Source organism: Prunus dulcis, chromosome 4 (genome assembly GCF_902201215.1).
Source record: "Prunus dulcis chromosome 4, ALMONDv2, whole genome shotgun sequence".
Taxonomy (NCBI): domain Eukaryota; kingdom Viridiplantae; phylum Streptophyta; class Magnoliopsida; order Rosales; family Rosaceae; genus Prunus; species Prunus dulcis.
Genome location: NC_047653.1, coordinates 17,918,347 through 17,944,399, shown reverse-complemented (window position 1 = coordinate 17,944,399; position 26,053 = coordinate 17,918,347). Strand labels below are relative to the sequence as shown.

The window sequence follows — 26,053 nt, the reverse complement described above, 5'->3', positions numbered from 1 at the left end:
TAAACCGAGCCAGAGAGAGCATGAGGGCTCCAGCTTCCAAAAATATAAAGATTCAGAAACAAACATTTCAATAAAGTGAAAGTGAAAGTGAAAGTGAAAGTGAAAGGAGTGTGATAGAGCCTTAGAAACCATTTATAGAAATGTCAGCACCCATGTGACGACTTGGTTGTTGCCCCACGTGGATTTAGCAGAAAAAGAAAACTACAGTACATTACGAAAGCCACCTAAAAGAAAACTTTGATCAAAGGTTACATGAAATCCCCTTTCTACCCCTATATTCGGTGATCATGTGATACTGCAACATCAGACAGGAACAATCATGACCAAACAAAACAAAAAACACCAAGGGAAGCCATGGCTTTTTCCCCCATCCGTATCATACATGCTATAGTGATATAATTATTTGTATACTTGTGAAAAGTCTACTTTCAACTGCTGTCCAAGTATCTGTACAAAAAGCATCAAATACTCTAATGCAAAACTTAAACACTAGCAAAAATTCACATCAGATGGAAAATACGATAGTAGAGAAAGAAAAGTGGTGTATATGACAGTGTAGATAGAAGTTACAATCCTTGTTCTGGTCTAGCCTGTGTGGTGGTCAGCACACCTACAGAGAGGGTACAAAGTAGCAAAAGCGATAAATCCTACTCTCGTAATTTCATTTCGTTTCTCCTTACGTATGAAATATGTAGTATCGGTTAGCAGTATGTATTGATGACGGTGAGACCTTGTTGCGATCTTCTCTATGGATCTACTCTTTGATGTAGGTATAATTCAGCTATACATCTAGAGGATTTTTCTTCCTTGTATATGCTTCTCTACTCTCCTGCACAGGAACATAACCCAACATAATAAAAAGTTTGTTTGATTGCATGACTACAATCCCTAGCAAGGTCATCTACCGAGAACAAAATGAATTAGCTATTACCCTAGCAAAATCAATCAGCATTAATGAGAAGCCATGCAGCTGGCAGAATTGACTGATGATGATGATTTGTTTTCAGCAGTTATGATGGTATCATTAAGATCTGACACAGCGGTTGACAAGTCAGAGAGATGATCCCCAGCTGAATTTGAGGGAGCAGCAAAAAGGCAATCAGGAAGGACCTGCTCTACACTGCTATCATGACAACCACAAAGGAAGGAAAAATAATATCTTTATTATTAGAAAATGCAAAAGGACCTGATTACAATAGAAGCTCAAACTAGAAGAATCCAGAAAAACAAAAGCACCACTATAGATAAATCATATAATGTTGTTTGCTAGTGTCAACTTTCTCTTGATATGAAAGTTAAGCTCCATACCTTTTCTGAAGATCAGGAGTTTCCAAGTAGGAGCCTTGCTCCTTGTTTTTGCCATTGCCATTATTGTGAATGAAAGCAAAATTATCTTCCTTCTGAAGGTGCTGCTCAGCAACAGCAGCAGTCACAGAAATTGAGGCAGCTGGAATATCACCGTGGCCTGCAACATGCATATTCAGCAGTCAGCGACCCAACGCTTCATCTTAAAGTTTAAATACATATATTAGAACGGTTGTTGTCAATCAGACAACCTTCTGAAACTTCTTGTTTAATGCTATCAAACGGAATGACATTTTGATTGATCTGCACATGAGACTGAGGACTTAAGGGAACATGAGCACCAACAGACAGACTGCGCTGGTGATGGGGTAAGCGGTCATTCTTCCAGTCTGGGAGCTGCAGACTCATGACTCTTCTCCCTTGGAGTTCAATGGCTTGCTGTAATTCAGCCTGCTCCTCCAATTTTCTTCTCAATAGCATCTCCTGTGTACTATAGAACATTCTTCCCCCTAGTAGAAAACAAATTCAAGTAATAAAAAATCAATGAGAAATGTGATGCTGCGTTCAATAAAAACAAGAACAATAATATGTATAAATGCTCATACGCATACATGTGTGTCCCTGTGCATGTGTGTAGAGAGTGAGTGAGAGTTTTTTTCTTTTTTAATTGTTAGCCAAATGAGAAGCCATCTTAAAATTCATTTAACCTTATTCTCTTTCAAATAGAGTATATGTCACGAAGAAAAGTATCCACTCTTGTTTCACTAACCAAGTTGGAGATCATAGGGATCTCTAGAATCAAGACCACTAGGGCTCAAAGATTGTGAAAATTCTCCCCTCTCTAGATGCTGTTGTTGCTGTTGCCTCCTGTAGACAATCAGCAGTTAAAGCATCAGTGCAAGGTGAAGAAAGCATAAGATTAGATTGTAAGAGAGCAATGATATACATACTTATCCAGGACTTTTCCCTTCTCCTTGTAGGGCTTGACAAGCACACGGGAATCACATATAAAATGAGGATTTCCTTTGGACAATATGAGCCTCACAGTTTCTGGGTAGACAAATGTAACAAAACCAAACATTCTTTTCTGCTGGTATGGAATCCTTACATCTTGAACTGGCCCGTACTTGCTTCAAAAGTACAAAAAGGAACTATTTAATAGAAATTCCAAATTCTGAACCTTTAAACAATATAACAAGAATGACATTATGATCTCTTCCCTTGTAATAATACAAAGAACTCCTTTGGTTTGTAACAGTAAACCCTACATAATATTCAAACCACATTTGGCCATCCATTCTTAAAATCAAGTGTTTATGAGTTCACTCAAGATTCAAATATTGGATCACAAGAACTCAAAAATTGTTTTCCTATTATTGTCATATTCACACCGTGACATCCTGTAGGATGTCTCCAATAATCATGCATTGGTAAATTACAAGGTCGTGCAGTTCTGTTATTTCAATTTTCAAGCTTAATCTGTATCTAATTTCTAGAAAAGAAAAATAAAATCATCAATGACTAAATCGTATCATGGCATACCAAGCAAAAATATTTAGGTGTGTTATGTGACAGATTCAAACAATGATGTTTTGCTAGTGTAAAAAAAAAATAAAAGGTGAGAGTCATGGAAACTCTTCCGGGTGAGTACTAGATCAGATATATCTTTTGATGTCAAATGATGGATGACGATACACTTGTATTCACAGCAGAGGACCAACTGAATCCTTTAGTAACAGTACACAGTAGTATATATGCTGGAAGTCAGCAATAACTGTGTTCCAATAAGTTGATCGTTATTGTGCATAATTAATGAAATTAATCATATCTTTAATAAAGATAAGAGAAACAACCAAACAGCTTTTACAAGTTTAAAATGGCCTTGAGCAAATATATCACAGACATTCTGCAAATGGCTATCAAAGACACTCAAGATCTTCAGTGTCACGTTGGAGCAGGTGAAGGGGTCAACACAAAGACTTAGCATTAGCCATCAAAGCCTGTTTAATGTGCCCTTTGCATGATATGGTACACTGTATAAAATTTTACGGCTGACTAGCAGGGCTCTTATGCATGCATTAGGCCGGGATAGAAAGAGCAATCCTTATTGGTTTAGACTCTTGACAATGTATCCAAATACACAAAGCCCACAATCCCAAAATTTCTTCTCCTACTAGCTAACTTATCAGAATAGTAAAGTTACATACGTACCTTTTCATTGCAGCTAAACAAATAGATTTCATACAAGATGAAATGCAAGCCCATTAAAACCATAGTGGAGGAGCAAAAATATACCTGAACTTCTGAAATTTAAAATTTATTTGTTGGACACACAGATAAGTGATATCACAAGGTGGTGCAAACATTTTCTCCTATCAGGTGTAACTTTAAGCAAAAGCACAACCCTTGCTTCTGAATATCCTGTACTTGAAATGCAAGGTACCACTCACCTAGAAAACCAAACCGTGTATATCAAGGCCAGGGTTACAAATGAAAAAACAAGCGAACTAACGTCAAGGTCTTGAAACGCCACAACCTCTATCCAAGACTTGACCATAAACGATTGATGATGCTTTGGAGGCCTTCAAGGCAATGAAAACCTTGAACAACTTCTTAACTTTATCATTCTGGAAAACGTTCAAACATAAAAGGACTGATGCCACTAAGGCTAGAAACACTCTAAAACCTTGGCATGGTAAGGATTGCTGTTACTGAGTAATTGGTTGTCATGAAAGCTGACCACAGTGCTAAGGCATGATTATCATAAATATAAATAAAAAAGTATTCTACCAATAATCCGAGTAGCTACTCAACTCATACTGAAGGTTGACTGAAGACTTGGTCCTAATAACAAATAATAAGGAAATAATATGATGTATAATTTTACCAGAAGTATTCTGAAACATCTTCATCTTTAAAAGTGCTCTCAGCTGGGAATGTCAAGTAGATCTGTCTTGAAGCCGAGCTCGCCTTTTCAACTGAAGACATTGCCAAAAGGTCGTTTCTATCAGGTCGACATCTCCCAAACTTGTAAAATTCTTCCCCCATCATCATCGCTGCCACTCTACAATGCAACAGAATGCCGCCAGGAAAAAAAAATATATGAACCCGAAAAGAGAAAAAATCAATAACCAACACAAACCACACTTAATGACAAAGAAAATAATCTATAAAGAGCAAAATGGGTTGTCTCCAACAGACTCAAAATCAATAACCACACCCAAATAAAAGCAACAGCAAACAGAAAAATGGACCACTCCAATATACCTCTGAGGGTCATTTTGTTGTTGCAAAAGGAAATTCATGTACTTGCTGTAAGGAGTAGGTGACCCTCCACCCATGAACTGAGAAGCAGCAGCTAATCTCTGTTGCTGGGCAGCCTTCAACCTCATCATCTCCTCGTGCTGCTCGAAACTGTCTAGATTACTCGGAGACCCCACAATGGCACCAGAACCGTCCAAGGAATCAGCAAAACCGCCATGCACAAACTTGCAATTGCTTCCGTTCTTGCAAAACCCTCTGGCAAAGTACAGGCATGGCTTGAACCCCCCTCCCAAAGCAGCATCTTCGGACCCGAGACACGCATCGCTAGCCGAAAAGCTCCTTCGGTGGAAATGGGCATCACCATTGTTGACAGAATGAGCCCAATCAGGAACCACCTGACCCAATTCGAGCCGAGGATCGATGAAATCCTCGGGCCTGGACGAGGACGAAGACTCATTGAGAAATGAGAGGTACTCATTGAGTTGGTGCTCGTCAATGAGGTCGCCGCCAGGCCAAACATCACCCCCACCATCCTTGCTGTAGCGGGGTGAATGTACTGGAAGTGAAACTGACCCGGCTCGGATATTGTCGTAAGAGAGTAAAGGGCTTGACTTTGGGCTAATGGAGTTGTTTGGGAACCCAGAAAGTGGCCAGGCATTTGAGGAGGCAGAAGATGGGTTTTTCCCAAAATCAAAACCGTTCGGGATTCTAGGGGAAGACTGTGAAAATGGGTTGGCGTTAGTTGGTCTGGCTATGGGATTTAGCGGTGAAGGAGAGGAAGGTGTGGAAGATGTAGTCGAAGTGCTCGAGCAAAGGCCCAACTGGATTTTAGCCCTCACAATCAGCGAGTGCAAAAGGGTCTCCGGACCATAAGCCAAGCGAATCAAATCTTTCTCGGCAAGATCTTGTATGAGAAGATAACCCATGATTTTGATGGCATTTTCTGGGTCTAAGGCCTTGATCTTAGTGAAGAGTATGTTTGTAACTTCATAGGAACCCATGAGGGGTTTTCTTGGGTCTGCCTCTCTCTTTCAGAGAGAGAAAAACAACAGAGTGAGAGAAAAATGGTTTTTGGGGCTAAGACAACACAGTTGTTACTCAGTATATCACTACTACTCACTCAGTAGGGTTTCAAGTGTAAACAAGCGGGTTTTGCTCAGTGGAGAGTTGGAAAGTCTCTCTCTTTCTCTCTCTCTCCTTCTGTCTCTCTCTCTCCTCTCTCTCTCTGGAATCTATCTTTTGAGGGAGACTGGGGAGTGGTAGATTTCAGATCTACTTGAAAGGTTAATTGTCAACAGCACCCCGCTTGATTGTATGTGTGGCTAAATATATATAATTAATTATATATAAATGTGTGATTACAGTCATAACACTCATCATAACCCTACTTCCAACATTGTCCCACGCACCCTCTTTTTTTAATAACTATTTCAAGAATAAAAAGTATTTTTAAAAAGCATCCAACTTTTATCCCAAAATTCAAATTTTGAATATAAAATCTGTTCCATTTCAGTCAAAGAAAATTGGGTGCTGCAATTTGATAAGTTCTAGGCCAGTTTGGATGGGAATTAAATATTCATTTTCTTTGGTAGGAGGGAATTAAGTATTTTTTATTTTGTGGATATGAATCATATGATTATATACATAACTTGAACTCCCTCTTGTTGAGCATTTCTAGTCAAAATTATTTCGTTTGAATTTATAAATTACTAACCCAATTTTTTTTATATATAAACTTTTTTTTAGGAAGTTATATAAATTCATGTTTTCAACATTGTGTTGAATATTTGATCAAAAACATTGTGATGAATAGTTAGTTAAACACAACTTTCATGCAATCATTTTCAATGACCCTTGTTATTTACCATATTGATGGTGTCAACATCTAAAATTATTAGCAAGAGACTGTAAAATTTTTGTGAAATGTTTGTGTCAATGAGATATAAAATGGAAGTTCAATTTTTAGTTACCACATTGTAAAATATTTTCATATGCATCAAAGAATAGAGCTTCACTTAGATTTCAAGCTCATGAAAGGGACTAGAGTTGGAGTATCAAAAAGAAAAGACCATTCAAATGTCTGAGACTGAAATCACAATAAGAGTTAAATGGCCAAGTGGGTTTAAACGTGGAACTATTTATCCTTTATTACATCAAAAATAATAGTTATGTCACATTTATATATCACATTGTATATCACTTTTTTAATAAAGATGGACCCATTGTATTAGTGAGCTAAACCTATTAAAGACGTAGTATGCAAATGTGTATTGGTAGGCCCTACCTATTTTGTACCCCTTTTTTGAAAATTATTTCTTAATTCTTTTTATTAAAGAAGAGATTATTTCATCTTAAAGAACCCAATACCTAAATATCAAATGATAGAAGATTAGCTAATAAAGTTGCCACAATCCACTTGCAAGCCTAAAACATAAAAACACATGTTTAGCTATTACTAAATGGATCATGAGGGTCATTCACTCACTCCCGCATTGGGCGTCCCTCCCCCCTACGCTTTTTGGGCTGCGGGGGGGACGCCCTGAGTGCGTTCGTTCATTCTTTGCATTTACGTCACGTGTATTTACCTGCATTTCGTTAAATCTAAACCACTTAAACACTCTAACGATTTAACACACAACACGTCATCAAACATTTAAGTCAGATTATTTTATTGTATTTTATTTTTCCAAAACTCATTAAACCCTATCCTTAACGGCGTTGAGGATGGGTATCTTCTTTTTCTCTAGCGAGCAGACTCTTTCTCTCTGCGAGCGTACTTTTTCTTCTTCTTCTTTATGTTCTTTAACTTGTTTTCTTCCTGGTATTTGGGAGCGTGCTCTCTCTTTCTTCCCACAAATGGCAGCAGACGTCGATGTAATTAATGGAGACCTAGAGCTTTGGGAGATGATGGCAAAGATATGAAGCATCTTGGTCACAACTACAACGCCAGTTCAGGCACGCTTGGATGATAGGTATCAAGGCTATGGATTGAAAAGAGAGAAAATAACTAAAAGAATAATAGAGATAGAAAGAGGAAAATTTGCATATAATATTTCAGACTTCCCCTTAATAAGGAGCAGAGACACATGAAAGATTGAATGAATTTCGGATGTTGGCCAATGTGAGCTTCCACTTGATAGGGACCATAAAATTTGGAGGATAAGTTGTAGTTACCAGTGAAGGCAAGAGAAGTTTGTTTGTAAGGTTGGATGCGCAGATACACCCAATCGCCTACATTGAATGTTGTCTCTATACGATGCTGATCAGCATACAATTTTGGGCTTGTAGCATGTTTGAACGGAGCATGGACAACGACTGATCCCCTTATTTCATAAGCTTGCTAATTATTCTAATACTAGATTGTGATGATGATGAAATAAAGCCAGCGAATCCTATCAATGGATAATCCGACCTCAATCACTTCATGATAATTAGTTAAAATCGATCCTTAATAAGCCATTAGTAAGACCCGTGTCTTGGGAAAACAAGAACGGTGAGCAATCCCACATCGCTCGAGGAGGGAAAGGTGAAGTGTCTTATATGTGGGGGGCACTTCTCTTCCTAGTAAGAAGCCTTTTGGTCAAGATAGCATTAGCTTGAGCCCAGGAACAAAACCGTGAGGGGGGAGACTCAAAGCGGACAATATCTTGCTAGGGGAGTCGAGTCGTGACAAATGGTATCAGAGTTGGACCCCAACCAGAAGTGTGCCAGCAAGGACGCTAGGCCCCAAGATGGGTGGATTGTAAGACCCGTGTCTTGGGGAAACAAGAAAGGTGAGCAATCCCACATCCCTCCAGGAGGGAAAGATGAAGTGCCTTATATGTGTGGGCACTTCTCTTCCTAGCAAGAGGCTTTTTGGGCAAGATAGCATTAGCTTGAGCCCAAGAACAAAACTGTGAGGGGGGAGGCCCAAAGCGGACAGTATCTTGCTGGGGGACTCGGGTCGTGACACCGTTACTCACATCAATTACTAACTCAACATGATCTTCCTTTCTTTATGAACTCATATTTTGAGACCAACATTTTAAAACTAACCAGGAAGAAATATTTTATAAGAAACAAGTATCTCCATATACATATTTTGACTGCAAAATTTTGACTATATCTCGAGTCATACAAGTATTTTCACATGTTGGAAGATACATAAGAAGGCCCAATTACCATAATTACCATGAAGAAACAAGTTAAAGAACAAAAAGAAGAAGAAGAAGAGTGGAGATGGGATTGAGAGGGAAGATGAGAGGGGAGGATGGGTGGGAGGTGTAACAAAAGTGAAAACAAAAACTAAAAAATAAAACTTTTTTGAAATTTTTTTTTTCACTTACAAGTTTTTGTTTTCATTTTTGTTACTTATCCATCTCATTCTCCCCTCTCATCCTCTCTCTCAATCTCATTCTCACTCCTATTCTCTCTCATTTTCTTTATACTCTATTAGAAAAGAATATAAAGTGACTTCTCTCTCTCTCTCTCTCTCTCTAACCCTAGCCGCCACTCCTATTCTATGGGAAAAGGGAGGAAAGGTCACTGGCTTTCCTCGTCCTTCTTTCTCCTTCCCTATCCTCTCTCCTCCTCTTCATTGCTCTTTTTCTCTTGCCTTCCTTTTGGATTTTTTGGTTGCGCTTTTGGTGATTTTTGACCCTTTGAGGGTTTGATTCAGCTCTTTGCTCTAGTTTTTTGTTGCCCCAAATCTCTTTAAATCCCTTTCACCTTGTGTTACCTCTTTGTTTTGCGGCTTTGTCTTGGTGTTGTTTGGGTTCTTCTTGCTTTTTTTTATTTATTTATTTATTTATTTTGTAGTAGGTTTTTGTGTGGCTATAGTTTTCCCCTAAACCTGGGCTTTGATGGTGGTGTTCCTGTTTCTCGTGGTGGAGATGGCGGCAACTCTACTTTTTATCATCTCGGTTGGTTTTTTAGTTTTTTGGATTGTAATAATTACACCTTTTTGTGCGTTGGGTGTTCTGTTTGTAATTGAGTCTCTACTTGTATTTTTTACTTGTGAGAGTTTAAAAGTTATAGTTGTATTGGTGGTTTTGGGCGCTATGGCCCATGTCTGATTTGTTCAGAGTTGCGGCTTCATGTCGAAATTTGTTTGGCTTTATGCCACTATTAGTGGAGATATACCTTGTGGTGTATTTCTCTATACCTGGAATAACCATGCGTAGTTCCTGTGCTTCCACATTTGTATTAACCTTTTTTGGATAGTTCATGCCCTTGTTGCTGATGGTCTTGGTGGCTGAGTTATGAATACAATTATTGCTTACTTTAAAACAAATGAAAACTAAAAACTAAAATTAAAATGGTTATCAAACGGGCTTTTAATTAATGAATTTTATTTTAAGATTTGATGAGCAAGTCAATACATATTGATTAAGAAACAAGCACTTTGTATATCATTTTATAAAAAAGGAATAACCCAGCAAACAAAGTATAACAACAATGCAATTTGAGACACAATTAACTAATATATCTACTATAGACATATTACATATGGGACAACATATAATAATAAAAACAAATGTTGATGATAAATATAATATTTCAACCATGCACCTACTAGATTAAATGAAAATCCAATCCATTTGTTGTTCATTTTGATTGCTATATTGTCTATATTAGGCAATTACTTCAACAAATAATCCCCAGTTAGAAAGTTGATTACATTTTCAACCTTCTCAAAATGCAATTTTCCTTTAATATTGTCTCTTTTATTCATGTCTAAAATTTCCATGTCATATATTATTAATTTTTTTTTAGAGAGTAAATTGTCATGTCTTGCTTGAATGGCAGCTTGTCACTTAAAAGACATGTGTATATGTAAGTTGTGCTGCGATGACACTAGTTCATTTAAATAATTCGAATCATAACGACGGTATCTTCTTTCAATGAAAATATATTCATGACGATACATATATATGACGATACTAATTAGTTAAAAGTGTACACAAGTTTATATAAGACTTCATGCGTATGCTGTTTATGTCATATCATGACTCCATTCTGAGCACGAAACAGGTACATAACACAATCACACTTATATTACATGACCGGTCCATGGATTTTTACGTCCCTATGCGGGAAAGAAAAATTGAGGTCCTTTTTGTTTTTACTAACAAAATATGTAGTAGAATATATAATTATATAGTTGATTTAGCTTTTTGAAGAAAATGTCCACCTTTTGTGGAAATAAGGAAAAAAAGTCCAAAATTAATCAACCACACAAAAAATACCTTTGTGCTTTTATAGGAGGCATGCTTAAATAATTTACAGGAGACCCCTTTTTTTGTGGGACCCTATGCGGTCACACAACAGGCTCACCTTATAAATCAGACTTGTCCATTTATGCTTTGTGTTATGTCAGATGACATAAATGTTAAATGTGACACGGTCACGTAACAGAAGCACATTCCTATTACAAAGCCAATTAACTACCAACTTCTAAGTAAAATGTTAAATGAACCTACAAAAGTACTGCCCAATTTATGCTTAATGTCATGTTAAATGACCTAAACACAAGTACATCACTATCACATAGTACAAGTACATCACTATCACATAGTACAAGCACATTTGTATTACATAACTACCAACTCATAAGTTAGAATGCTATGAGTTACAAATTACCCAATTTCTAAGTTCATTTATGCTACAAAACTACTAATTAGAAACTTTTTAGTTAAAATATTATATAAGTCTACAAAATTATTAGTCCATTTATGCTTGCTAAGGCATTAGCCTATTTATGCATGTTACGTGTTGTGAATTTTAGATAAACTATTCTAAACACAAATTATACTAGCAAGTGCACAAGGTCAATAGTAATTTAGTATAGCAAGTACGAGGTCATTCCCACTAGGATTGAGTTTAAATTTCAATTAATTTAACCTAATTTACTTCACAAAACACTTTAACTACTCTACTTTATATAAACGAGACATAGTACAAGCACATTTGTATTACATAACTACCAACTCATAAGTTAGAATGCTATGAGTTACAAATTACCCAATTTCTAAGTTCATTTATGCTACAAAACTACTAATTAGAAACTTAGTTAAAATATTATATAAGTCTACAAAATTATTAGTCCATTTATGCTTGCTAAGGCATTAGCCTATTTATGCATGTTACGTGTTGTGAATTTTAGATAAACTATTCTAAACACAAATTATACTAGCAAGTGCACAAGGTCAATAGTAATTTAGTATAGCAAGTATGAGGTCATTCCCACTAGGATTGAGTTTAAATTTCAATTAATTTAACCTAATTTACTTCACAAAACACTTTAACTACTCTACTTTATATAAACGAGAAATTAAACACATAGCATACTCACGTAAACACAAAAGGAAATTTTTGAATAAGTGATTTAATTAACTAGAACAACGAAATTAAAAGATAAAACAAAGTAGAAAGTCATGAAACACAAAGACGATAAATTTAAATTGATGAAACTACTAGGACAATGAATTCACCAATAATAATCTGATCTAGCCTTTTATTCACCCACCTATTAATTAACCAATTGATGTTGCCGCTTAATTTTTCTTTTTCATGAATTACCTATGGTATTTAGGCTAACCCAAATATTTCTACATGCAATTCACCTATGGTATTTAGGTCAAATATGAACACACATAGAAACTCATTAACATCAATGAAAACCTCTAACAAGCATGTAAACCCTAGAAGCATGACATTTAACCTAGAAGAATCACAGTTATTTTTTTTTCCTTTTTTTAGGACATTTTATAGGGGCTTTTTCTTCCAACTACAAATAGGCTAGGCTGCCGTAAGGAGCGAACTGATGAAGTTATCCCCTGTGCCTGAGTTCAAAGATTAAGCCCCAAGAATGCTTCAAAAGGATAGTGAAGCCTTAGGAAACACCTTGATTACCTTCACAAACAAAAATAACAACAGCTTACAGATAAATACTTGGCTTAGCACGAGAAGCTTGTGGCATGGGAGCTGAGCATTCATGAGTTTAGCATAAGAGAGAGAAATGGCTGCGATTTCCTATGAGAAACAAAGTTTTTAAGGCATGTGGGAAGGGATTCTAAGAGGATTCGTTGAGGAGAGAGATGAGGGCAATTGGTGGCTTAAGTGTTTTTTCGGCAGCTCGACAGAGGTGCTGTCAAGTGCTGGAACAGTTTGCCATGAGAGAAAAATGGGGGAAAAGGATGAACTGAGCCCGAAATTGCTGGGTTTTGGAGGTAAGAGAGGAAGCTTGCTCTCTGGATGTGGTTGTGGGTAGGCTGAAGTATTGGGTGTTTTGGGTACTTTTTCAGTAGCCTGACAAAAGCTATGTTAGACTCTGGAATGGCTTGCCAGAAGAGAAAATGAGAGGAGATGGAGGAATAGGGCCCGAAATTGCAGAAGTTTCATATATGAGAGATGAAGCTTACTCTCTGAATGTGTGTTTTTTTTTTTTTGGGTTGTTAGATAGAAGAGGCCTTATTTATAGCCACTGTAAGTTATTCTTTTCCAAGAAACCCTAATGGTTTCTATCCAATTTGGACAAGCTTTTCCCTTTCTTTCTTCTCCCTTTCTTTGACTTATCTTATAATGGTAAAAATCCCTATCTGCCCAATCTCACAAAATCAGGGATTTTTGGGAGCTCAATGCTCTTCCCCAACTACCTTAGTGGAGAACCCCCATTTTTAGCCATCTTTCTTCCATCTTCTCCCCTCTTCTGATGGGGGGAAAGCAATGGGTATGTTCACTGGTTTGAAGGGTGTTTTGCTCAAGTATCCCTTGGTTTTTTAGATGTTTTTGCTTGAAACTTGTTTCCCCCATGTGCTGGAGATTCCAACCGCCTGCAGATGTGAATGGCTTTTGGCTTTTGTCATGGTTTTGTCTCCAGCTATGTGGTGAAGACTTTCAGATATTTTGTAGGTCACTTAGGCCATTCTTTAAGGTAATGGGCTAGTTCACTAAAGGGATGGGCTAACTTCCCAAAGTGATGGGCTATCTTTTCTAAGGTAATGGACTATTTTCTCTCCTTTATGCTTACCCACATATTTGGGCTCAAGAAATGGGCTTGAGTTTTGGGGCTCCCAAGCAGCCCAAAACTTTCATTTCTCGGCTCATCAATGGGCTTCATGAAAACTCGTAACTATCCATACCACAACCCTCTCAGCAAGCCTCAAGCATCTTGCGTGGCTTAGGCCCACTTAAACTTGTAGCATGGTGTGTTGCTTATTTACTTGGCATGGCATGTGTGCAAGCACATATGACGAACTTTCACGTGCCCAAATGGGGTTTCTCCTTGGTAAGGTATCGCATTGGGACGTGAATATATTTGGGCCGAACTGTGGATTTTTTGGGCTCAACATTAGCCCCCTTGATTATTGGGGCCATGAATGTGTATTGAAATGGTCCAAATAATCAATTTCCAGCCCAAAATAATGGCAGTGGCATGGCATGGTTTTAGGAACAACTCAAGGATGACTAGTTAAGTGTCTATGAAATTACAGCCAAGTTTCTTCCGGGAAAGTTGGAGGGGTTGCAATGGTCCCGCTTAAAACCCAATCCTTCTTAAACTCAGAGGGTGTTGCCTTGAAGAACTTTCCTAGACACTGTAATTTTGGAGGTCACTTACTAGAGTTACCAAGAGTTGACCTATTTTGTGGCATGATATAGAAGAAAATGCTTGGTGGATTAGCTCAAGATAACTACTTAGCTTGTGTGATTTATTTGCTTGAGTGACTAGAGAGGCTTGATTTTGCATGATTGTGGTTTGCAAGAGTTGCATTGACTTGTGTGTCTGTATGCTTGATTTTGGCTTGCACGCTTGGCTTTGACTTGTATATTTGGTTTTGGCGTGTATGCTTGATGTTGGCATGTATTCTTGGTATTTGTCTTGATGCTTGGCATTGGCGTGTATGCTTGATTTTGGCTTGATGCTTGGCATTGGCGTGTATGCTTGATTTTGGATTGTATGCTTGGATGCTTGGTATTGGCGCGTACGCTTGATTTTGGCTTGTATGCTCGGATGCTTCGCATTGGCGTGTACGCTTTGAGGCCTAATCTCTTTATACACAAATCTAAAAGGGAAGAAGAATGAGAAAATACCCTTGAAGCTCATAACCAAGTTTGAACAACTTATGCAACGCTTTCTTTCTTCCTTGAACTTGTAGATATTCTTCAACAAAGGCACCAAAGAAGAAGCCCTCTATTTCAACACACCAAATGCAAAGAGGATGAAGAAGGAAACAACCAAGAGGATAGAGATGCAAGACTGCCTCTTGGTGGACCAATTTTAGCTAAGGCGGAGGAGAGAATTTCTCCTTCTTCTCAACACCACAACGTAATTTCTTAGAAGGCCCATACCCTAACTTGAGAATAGCCTAAGTGTGGCTTATAAAGCCAACACAAAGATGACAGCCATGGGTCTATTTGGGTTCCTCTTGGGCTCATTGAACTTGTGTTTTCATACAACACTTGTTCCTTGGGCTATTTTTCCCTTCTGCCCAAAATGCATTTAAAGCCCAAATCGAGTCCAACTGTCAAACTGACTTCGTAATTAAAATTTTAATTATGATTTGTGACCTAACCATTAAGTCCTAACCATAGTCTGAATGGTTTGACTTGGTCAACAATTTTTGGTCATACTATTTTTGGAAGTATGAGAGGTATCCTTATATCCAATATCATTGCATAGCCCTCATACTATTTCATATTCCAAGGACTTGTTGTTTTACTGTTATGATAATAGACCAAATATCATGATTGAAAACAACGATCTTGCCCATTAGTGATGGTAAAATATCCAAAAAGCAATTTCACATGTTTGGTTTTAGGGCATATTTCTAACAAGTATGTGCTTCAACGACTTTGTAGTTGGTGTTTCGTTGGATATGTTTTATCTCCACAGTGTGTTTTGAATATGTACAAAGGACTATGATGTTTTCTCTAGATCGTAGGAGGCCTTCTTTGACAATATTAGCGGAGTGTTGGGATTTTTTCTCCAGGGTTTACGGGCGGGGTCTATGTTCTATTGATTTTGCATAAGCTGTTTGATTTATCTATCTAGTCATTAGCATGGGTGGTACTCTTTCCTACCCTAAGTATTCTTTTCTCCGATAAGGTTTTAAGGAAGCTACCCTTAATCATGCTAGTTTGTTCTCATGTATTGTTTCTTATGCGTTTTAATGAAATATCATATTTTCTCAACAACAAAAAATGCCCTAAAACCCACATAAACCTAAAAAGCAAAAGAAAGTTAACTCAAAATGTGGAGAGGATATTCCATAAGTTTTTTTTTGTTAAATAAAATAATTTAAGGAAACCAAAAAGCTACATACATGGAGGAAAACCAATGGATCAAGGAGCCAACAAAAGGTGGGGACACCCCCAAAGAAACTGTAACATCTTGACCCGAAATTTAATTTAATTTTCAAAATTCTAAATGAAAGGACGACTTTGCCCTTAGGTTTTCTAAGTGGTTCGGGGTTCACTCTTTGTTTGTGATTAGTTTTTGAATTTTCCTTGGTTCCATTCTTTAGTGCTCAAGCTCACGAGTTCATAGACACGTAATAGGCCCAAATTGGAGTTGAAACGAAGATGTTTTGGTCAACGGAAGTTCCTTGATTCCAATTCAGTTATATATTTAGTTTGAATTTATAAATGTATAATATCTAATTTTCATAATGACTGTGCTTGTATGAAGTTTGTAAAAAAAATGGTGTTGATTTATTTTTTATGAGCTCAAATTCATTCTTGTTTTGATCAAAGGAAGTACTTTAAAGACTTGTCTCTTGAAAGGGTTTTGAGTTATAATTGAGTGAAATTTCGGCTTGGGAGGAAAGGGTTTTAGGGAAAGAAATTTTCTGAACTATTATCGAGTTTTAAAGTGTTTTGAGAAAGTTAGGCCCAATGAATTGAGTAAGAAGGGATTGTGGCTCCCTAGAGTGAAAGACCACAAACTTAATCAGGGTTCGTTTGGGTGTACTCAATGACCACAATCAGAGACGGTTGTAGTGGCTGATGATTACAGTAGCTTCACCGAGAAGCCCAAGCCCGAGGCTGGGGGGAGGCCAAGCGAAAAATCCAGTTCCAGCAGGCCACTTTTGCCCTGGCTGGATGTGGGATCCATGAAGACGGGCTGGCTCGAAGGCAAGTCTCGCTCGAGCTGCAACCCGAGGGGGAGGATGACGTCAGCGCGCAGTTCAAATGTGCATTGACGTCATCCCTGCGCGTTTCCAATGGCTAGAAGACATGTGTCTTCGCCTGGGCGCTTCGATCTTCTTCTCCTCCTCCAATACAACGGCTGGCCTTTTTTTTGCTATAAAATTATGAAAAAATTTCGAAATTTTTTAAAAAAATACCCAAAAATTCTGATTTTTTTTTTTCTTCCTATAAATACCTATCAATACCCTTCACTTTCAACACCAATCCTCATACATTTTCTTCTACTTCTACTATTATTCACTCTTTACTCAACATTTTATTCTCTTTCAAATTGTATTTTTATTTCTTATCTTTATGGCTTCTTCTATCGAAACCGGAGGGGCGTGGAGCACCATGGAAGATGTTTCCTTGTCTGAGGCTTGGCTCCAAGTTTGTCATTGTCCCATGTCAGGCAATGAGATGAAATTTTTTCATATGTGGAAAAAAATTCATGCCGAATTTTGTGAAAAAATTCCGAGGTCGACTCGTACGGAAATGACATTGTCTAGTATGTGGAAAATTCTCAATAAAGAGTTGGGAAAATGGAGAGATGCCTTGGCAAAAGCGAGAGACAACCATAGAAGAGGGGAAAATCTTAGTAGCGAGGTAAGTATTTTGTAATTTTCGTTTTATTAAGTTTAATGTCCTAATATATATATATATATATATATTTTAATGTTTCTTGCATTTTCAATATTTTGTTAATATTTCTTGCATTTCCAATTTGTTCTTCATATTGCTTGCATAAATAATATTTTGTTAATATTTGTTGCATTTCCAATATATTTGTAAGGTTCATTGCATTTCCATTATGTTTTTTTTTATGTTACTTGCATTTCCAATATATTGTTAATATTTCTTGCATTTCCATTATTTTATTTTTGTTAATAGATTATGCAAGCACAGATGGGGTTTGGTGCAATTGGACAAGGCAAAAAAACTTTCAACCATCATGAATGTTGGGAGGTGGTGAAAAATTGCAAACGCTTCAGAATTATTCCCACGGGTCCCCCCGTTATGTTAAACGAGACGCCACTCCATGATTCAACGGCATCGAATTCACCGGTCGATTCCCCTATGAGTCAAGACTCACCCATTGAAAAGGAGCCAAGGCCCATTGGCCGAAAGGCTGCGAAGGCGAAGAAAGGGAGTAATTCTAGCACTAATACATCAAAAATTTTGGAGGAAATTGCAAGGCAGAGCGCCATAAGAATTGAAATTGAGAAGAAACACCAAGAGAATGAGATGACAATTCGAGCAGAATATGTACAAGAAAGGGAGTATTTGCGCAAACAACACATTGACAAGACGGATCGGGAAACCATGGCCATGGATACAAGCCATATGTCCCCTGAAACAAAACAATTTTGGAAGCTAGAACGAAGGGATATTATGAGAAGAAGACTTTTCTGTGACGATGGACTTAGCAACATGGATTGGTTAAATGATCAAAACCATTAAATTAGTTGGCATACCTTTTATTTATTTGTATTTTTCATGTTTTGTATTAAAGTTGTTGTAATTCATGTATTTTATTTTAGTAGTAGTAATTCTTAATGACTTGTATTGGCTTTCTTTATTTAATAAACAAAGCATTCAATAAAATACCTTTTTATTCAACATATTCCATACATCATAATTAAAAGGAAAAACCACAACCAAACATAATAAAAAATAAAAAAAACTTCGACCAAAGCACAATAATAAAAACAAACCACAGCCAAACGATAATAATAAAAAACAACACAACCAAACCATAACTAAATAAAACCTAACCAAAGCATCTATGCTTATCATTCACCGTCATTGCCTTTCATTGCCCATAGATCTCCATCAAGTCAACTTGACGCCTTTCATGAATATAAGAAGATTGCATCTCTGTATATCGATCAATCATATGGGTCATGAAACGACCATCCCTAACCAACGGTTCCTGCTCCAATGGTTCTCCACTTGGCCCCATGGGCCTTTCATAAATTCGTGTCAAGGCTGTGTTCATAGGATCTGGTTCGTAGATCTCTGCAGCATCGTAATCATACTCATCCTCCACAATCATATTATGGAGGATGATGCAAGTCATCATAATGCTCATCAGCACCTCCTCATCAAACATACGGGCACACCTCGAATAATTAACCACCGAGCTTGGAGGATGCCAAAACACCTTTCGACATCTTTCCTGTATCCTTCTTGATAGGAAGCAAATAATCTTTGCTTCTGGTATCGAGGATTCGGAATTGATTTGACAAATGTGGTCCACCTCGAGTATATGTCGTTTGCTAGATAATACACAGTCTGGTACACGGTATTGTTGATTTGATAGGTGATATTCGGGGCTTCACCTCTCAAAACATCGTTGAAAACCGGGGATTGACCCGGCACATTGAGGTCATTTTGAGATTCAGCAACTCCGAAGAAGGCATGCCAAATCCATGTATCGAAGCCAGCAACGGCTTCAAGGATGATACTCTTTTGCCCTTTTCTATTTTCGTAATCTCCTTGCCAAGAAGTTGGGTAATTCTTCCATTGCTAGTGCATGCAGTCGATGCTACCAATTATTCTTGGAAATCCTCGAGCTTTGGCTTTTTGTAGAAGCCGTTGGAGGTCCCTGGGAGTAGGTCTGCACAGGTAGCCCCTAGTGTACAGAGTTTCGACCGCATCACAAAATCTTACTAAGGCCATCAACGTAGTGGACTTTCCCATATGGGCAATCTCATCCACCTGATCAGCAGATGAACCATACGCCAACATTCGTATAACAACTGTAAGCTTTTGCTTCGAAAGAAGTCCCAAAACCCCAGCAACATCACACTTTTGAACAAAGTATGCATCATAATTGCAAATATCATGCATGACTTTATTGAACAAATAGGGTTGCATTTTATATCGCCTTCGAAAATCAACATTAAAGTACAAAGAAGTTGGGATAAAATAATCTTCCAAAAGATTCTTACCCCGAGAATGCTTATGTCTGTCCACATTCGGGCCATGGTCGACTTGTGAACCACAGCAGCGACCTTGGTTCTCTTCATCAAGCAAAGCCACTGCTATGACAACTTGTTCATCTTCTTCTCTCTGCAACCTTTGCCTTTCAGCTCGTCTACGACTTCTCTCATTTGTTTCTCACTCTTGCCTCTCTAAGCATCTCCTCATGTCTTCCATTGAGAATGGAGTATGAATTCTAAACTTTGAGAAATGAAAATATAGAAATATGTGGTGTGAGAGGTATGACTGAGCCTCTAGTTTTATAGAAAATTTTGGCTAGATAGAGATGACACGTGGCTCGATTTTAGAGGGTGAAAATCTTATCTGAAATTTGAAATTTGAATGTTGAAATTCATTTGAAATTTGAAATTTATCTAAAATTTGAATTTTGAAATTCATCCGAAAAATTTTGAACCCAAAAATCTTATCCATAAATTTTATTAGATATGAATAGTCTTGACGCGTAGGAACCCCAAAATCTTATCCGAAAATATTATCCAAATTAATTATTGAGGTAAAAAAATTTGTGAAAAAAACAAAAAATGAATAGTAATTGCCCTTTGCCATGGCAACGGGTGGAAACACACATTGCTTTTTGCAAGGGCAACCACTATTCATGTGAATAGTGGCTGCCCTAGGCCCCCCCTTCTTGCCATGGCAAAGGGCAAATGGTGGAGTTGCTTTTAGAGCTCATGAGTACGGTGTTCGGTTACCTAAGAAAAGGCATTTACTGAGTTTTTTGTATTTGAAACAAGAGGGACCTCCCTTACTTTATCTCTTATAAACTATTGTTAATTTACCTATTTGTGGTACTAAAGCTTGATTGTAGTTTGACTCATTGTATTGCTTGTTTGTGAATGTATCTTCTACCTATTTATGCATTCTAAGTGTATGCTTGTTGGAATCTTGATTTTAATGAATCATTTTGTTATTATTAGGAATTATTATTGTAATATATTTACTTTCTAAATTAGTCTACGTTAAATCCCACTAAAAGTGGATCTCGGCTTCTAAGCCTTAAAGTTAGACATGATTGAATGTTGTATCTGTATATATACTTTGTACTGTTGATATGAGAAATATACAAGAAAATATTCATCCAATTGTTCATCGTCTGTTCTATAACCCTCAACCTTACTTTAGCTTTCTTAAAATGGTATCAGAGCTCCATCCTAGTGCCTGATTTCTTGAATATTTCAAACCCCCAGCCAACTTCCAACACACCATGCCAAGTGAAGATCAAACACCACCAACAAACAAAAATTCCAATTCCAAAAATTCAAGCAATAACAATAGCAATTCCAGTATAGATACATCAAATCCATACTATGTTCATTCTTCAGACCACCCTGGTTAGCTTTGTCAATGGTTCCATTAAGCCGCCCTAAAAAATAGAAAAGCTGATAGAATACGCTCTCTGGAATCAACGCAACAGTGATTTTATCATGGCTTGCTCACTCTGTGGAACCTGATCTAGCCAAAGGGGTAGTCCATGCCAAGACCGATCATCAAGTGTGGGGAGATTTCAAAGATCAATTCTCACAAAAGAATGCTGGTACAATCTATCAGATTCAGAAGTCCATCGCCTCTCTCTCATAGGGCAGCATGATAGTCTCGGCCTATTTCGCAAAACTCAAAGGCCTTTGGGACGAATTAGAGACGCATCGCACTCTTCCCACCAGCAACCAGATGAAAGCACAAAATGAACAAATAGAAGAAGATCAGCTGATGCAATTTCTCATGGGTCTCACCGATACTTACAGTGGAGTTCACATCAATATTCTCATGATGACTCCATTACCTAATGTTCATCAAGCTTACTCTCTCGTTGTTCAAGATGAAACACTACAAAAAATGACATCGGGATCAATTGAAAATTTCTCCATCGCTGCTACAATCCAGAGTCGACCAAACAATTCCTCAAATAATTCCAAGGGGCATTGTGAACACTGTGACAGAATATGCCATACAATTGACACTTGTCGGACCCTAAAGTTTCATTGAAAATTCTGTGACAGAAAAGGTCATACTGAAGATAGATGCAAATTTAAGAATGGAGAATGGATTCTTAATAGTGCAGGAAACCAAGGCAGCCGATACAAATAGCAGCCGCAACAGAATGGGACCCAAAAAGGATGTTCTTCCTTCCATACTGGCAACGTTGTAGACTCTTATGCAACCCAGCCACAAGACTTGCATCCCGGACTTCCACTTGGGCACAGCAGCCGCACGTTTTCCACACTCCTACCTAGTTCTCCAGCTCGCAGTCTTCTCAACAAAACCCATTAAATGGGTTTTCTGCAGAACATCTTCAACAACTTGCTCATGCCATGTCCCTGATGACTCCAAACCATACTTCCGGTAATATCCATGCTTGCCCACATGTAGCAAATATATCTTCTTTACCTATTGCTTCAATTAATTCTATATTCACTAAGCCTTGGATTTTGGATAGCGGAGCTACTAACCACATCACTTTTCATTCCACACTTTTCACTAAGACAGAATCCTCACCAATACCTATTGTTAATTTGCCAACTAGTTCTTTAGCCCCAATAATTTCCACTGGCACTGTATCATTCAATTCTTATATCACTTTAGATAAAGTTTTATGTGTTCCTTCTTTCTGCTTGAATCTCATGTCTGCCAGCAAAGTAATTAATTCTCTCAATTGTTGTGCCATTTTGTTGCCCACTTTTTGTGTCTTGCAGGACTTGGCTATGGGAAAGATGATTGGTACGGGTAAACAACGTGGTGGTCTCTATTACATGTCTCCGTTATAAAGAACCCCTGTCTCCTATCAAGTTTCCCAACCCTCCAATTTATGGCATATGGGACTTGGACATCCGTCGCCTTCTCGTCTTAAATTAGTGTCTCCGTTATTGTCTCCTCATGGTATTTCTTTTGATAATAATTGTAGCACTTCCAATGGCCAATCAAACAAGACTACCATTTTCTTTAAGTTCAATCTCAACTCATGCTCCATTTGATTTCTTATATTGTGATATTTGGGTTCCGTACAAAATTTTCACACATTCAGGGGCACGTTTCTTTTACCATTGTCGATGATTTTACTAGATACACATGGATTTTTTTGATGCAACATAAGTCTGACACTCAACACATTTTAAAATCTTTTGTTGCTTTTACTCATACTCAATTTCATGTCAATATTAAAGCCATTAGAGTCAACAATGGGTCTGAATTTTTTTCAATGAGAGATTTCTTTCAAACTCATGGCATTGAATATCAACGCACTTGTGTTTATACTTCTCAACAAAATGGAGCTATCGAATGCAAGCATCGCCATATTCTCACCGTAGCAGGTGCCTTACTTTTTTAATCTCATTTACCACTTTCTTTTTGGGGAGAATGTGTCTTGACCACTATTTATCTCATTAACCGCCTCCCATCACCATTATTATCCACTAAATCACCTTATGAATTGTTATACCACTATCCACCATTATTTACTCACTTGAAAGTTTTTGGTTGTCTATGTTATGCAACTGTCGCCATCCTACTCACAAATTTGACCCCCGTGCCAAACATTGTGTCTTTGTTGGATACCCGACTAGTAAAAAAGGTTACAAACTTTATGATTTAGACACAAAAAAAAATTTTCATAAATTGTGATGTTAAATTTTGTGAAAACACTTTTCCATTTTCTTCTATTCTACCACTACTTGATCCCAATTCTATGTTGTCCTTTTTATCCACTGACGTCACTGATAGAGACCCACCACCACCACTTTTTCCCACCACAAATCCACCTCCATAAGCCCAGTCAACCCTACAGCCCCATCTACCTGACCCAACTGAGATAGCCCATATGTCAGCTAGCCCTAACCCACCAAACAATCTACCTGCCCACGCGCCTGACAATCACACCATCCTTGCTCCACTCGTGACCCCCCAACCCACTCCTTCCGCACCCTCTGATACAACCACACACTCAGTGAACTAGTCCCTTATTTCTTCAGCACTCCCAGATTCTTCCACACAATCCATACCCCTACTCCGTCAGTCTCTTTGTCCTAAGCAACCTCCAGCATGGCATCATGACTACCACATGTCCAATCACGTCAATCACTCTGCCTCGGCGCCTAGTCCTACCTCAGGTACTCGATATCCTCTTTCTTATTTTCTTTCTTATTCTCGTTTCTCCTTTGCCCATTGTGCTGTTCTAGCTAACATTACAAGTCACACCGAGCCCACATCTTATGCTCAGGCACTCCTTGATCTTAATTGGCAACAAGCCATGAATATAGAATAAGAGGCATTCCAACACAATAACACGTGGAGTATGGTTCCTCTGCTCGTTGGTCATAAATCGATCAGTTGCAAACAGGTCAACAAAATCAAATACACGTCTGATGGCACCATTGAGCACTATTAGGCTCGCCTTGTTGCTAAGGGATACACTCAAGTTGAGGGAGTTGATTATCAAAAAACTTTTCCCCTACTACCAAACTCACGACCCTCCGATGCCTTCTTACTATTGCTACTGCCAGTCATCGGTTCATCCACCAATCGGACATCCAAAATGCTTTTCTTCATGATGATTTGCATGAAGTGGTTTACATGGAGCCTCCTCCTAGACTTCGCCGACAGGGGGAGAACATTGTATGTCTACTCCATAAGCCCCTCTATGGACTCAAACAGGCATCTAGAAACTGGTTCTCCACATCTTCAAATACCATTCAGAAAGCAGGTTATCAACAATCAAAGGTTGATTATTCTCTTTTCACCAAGGCTCAAGGTACTTCATTTACTGCAGTTCTTATCTATGTTGACGACATAATTCTCTCAGGAAATAATCTTCAAGAAATGGAACGTCTCAAAAATTTCTTCTCAAACGCTCCCGTATCAAAGATCTTGGAGATTTGAAATATTTTTTGGCCATTGAATTCTCTCGTTCAAAGAAAGGCATTTTTCATGTCTCAGAAAAAATAGACACTAGATATTGTGCAAGATTCGGGACTTCTCGGCACACCTCCAGAAAAGTTTCCAATGGAGTAGAATTTGAAACTCACTCCCACTGATGGAGCATTGCTGAATGATGCAACTAAGTATAGAAGACTGGTTGGCAAACTTATTTATCATACTGTCACAAGGCCTGACATAGTCTATTCTGTTCGAACATTAAGTCAATTCATGCATCAACCTCGCCAACCTAATTGGGATGCTGCCATACGGATCCTTAAATACATCAAAGGCACTCCTGGCCAAGGTTTGCTATTTCCTGCCACCAACAATCTTGCCTTGAAAGCCTTTTGTGATTCAGATTGGGGTGGTTGTCGGGCCACCAGGAGATTGGTTACAGGCTACTGTGTTTTTCTAGGAAATTCTCTTATCTCATGGAAATCTAAGAAACAAGCCAATGTTTCTAGATCCTCATCAGAAGCCAAATATCGAGCTATTGCTAACACATGTTTGGAGTTGACCTGGCTATGCTATATATTGCAGGATTTAAAAGTCCCACAAATAGCTCCTACACCATTGTTTTGTGATAATCAGGCAGCTTTGTACATTGCATCAAATCCAGTTTTTCATGAGCGTACAAAGTACATTGAGATAGACTGTCACATAGTACGAGAAAAATTGCAAGGTGGAATGATTAGTCCTTCACATGTATCTACGCGCTTCCAGTTCACAGATGTATTTACAAAGGCCTTGGGGAAAGATCAATTTGTGGCACTACGCGACAAGTTGGGAGTTCATGATATTTACTCTCTAACTTGAGGGGGAGTATTAAGAATTATTATTGTAATTTATTTACTTTCTAAATTAGTCTACGGTAAATCCCACTAAAAGTGGATCTCGGTTTCTAAGCCTTAAAGTTAGACATGATTGAATGTTGTATCTGTATATATACTTTGTTCTATTGATATGAGAAATATACAAGAAAATATTCATCCAATTGTTCATCGTCTGTTCTATAACCCCCAACCTTACTTTAGTTTTCTTAAGAGTTATTCCTGCAGAGCTTGTGAAGCTCACCTATTTTATCATTTTAGGACAAGAGCAAAGGGATTATGACATGACCCATCCTAGATTCCCCTTTGGAACCTGTGACAAACCATGTGCATGTCCGACATCTCACTAATGTTGGGCCCATTTTACTAGAATGCCCTTCTTTCTCAATTTAGAAGCAAAAATGCAAAGACCTCTACCGAAAATTTGGCAGAATCTCCTCTCTAAAAGGAACAATTCCTAAAGAAAATCCACATGTAAAAACAAATAATAATGAAATCCCCAACTTCCAACACGCACAAGATAAAACACACAAGCTTATACACAATTCTACAAGCCTCAGACCAGTAATCCA

At 38.0% G+C, this 26,053-nt stretch overlaps 1 protein-coding gene across 2 annotated transcripts; it reads right to left on the bottom strand.

Moving 5' to 3' along the window:
• Positions 1-374: 374 nt before the first annotated feature.
• Positions 375-5,867, bottom strand: LOC117626019 (zinc finger CCCH domain-containing protein 55-like). 2 transcript variants are annotated; one of them, XM_034357642.1, is made up of 8 exons: positions 4,573-5,867; positions 4,193-4,369; positions 2,256-2,435; positions 2,075-2,172; positions 1,557-1,814; positions 1,309-1,465; positions 932-1,123; positions 375-829 (listed from the first exon to the last, which is right to left on the bottom strand). In XM_034357642.1, the coding sequence occupies exons 1-7, from the start codon at positions 5,568-5,570 to the stop codon at positions 952-954; spliced, it is 2,040 nt and encodes a 679-aa protein (XP_034213533.1). In that variant the 5' UTR covers positions 5,571-5,867; the 3' UTR covers positions 375-829; positions 932-951. The 2 variants fall into 2 exon arrangements, with proteins under 2 accessions (XP_034213533.1, XP_034213534.1); XM_034357643.1 differs by having other exon boundaries at positions 932-1,120.
• Positions 5,868-26,053: the final 20,186 nt, after the last annotated feature.

Bases quoted from the DNA above. Each gene is read 5' to 3' on its own strand.
- LOC117626019 (XM_034357642.1), bottom strand. From the start codon at position 5,570: ATGGGTTCCTATGAAGTTACAAACATACTCTTCACTAAGATCAAGGCC. The intron at 4,370-4,572 runs GTATATTGGAGT...GTTGCATTGTAG, and splicing joins CAACAAAATGACCCTCAGAG to AGTGGCAGCGATGATGATGG. The intron at 2,436-4,192 runs GTAAAATTATAC...GTACTTTTGAAG, and splicing joins GATGTTTCAGAATACTTCTG to CAAGTACGGGCCAGTTCAAG.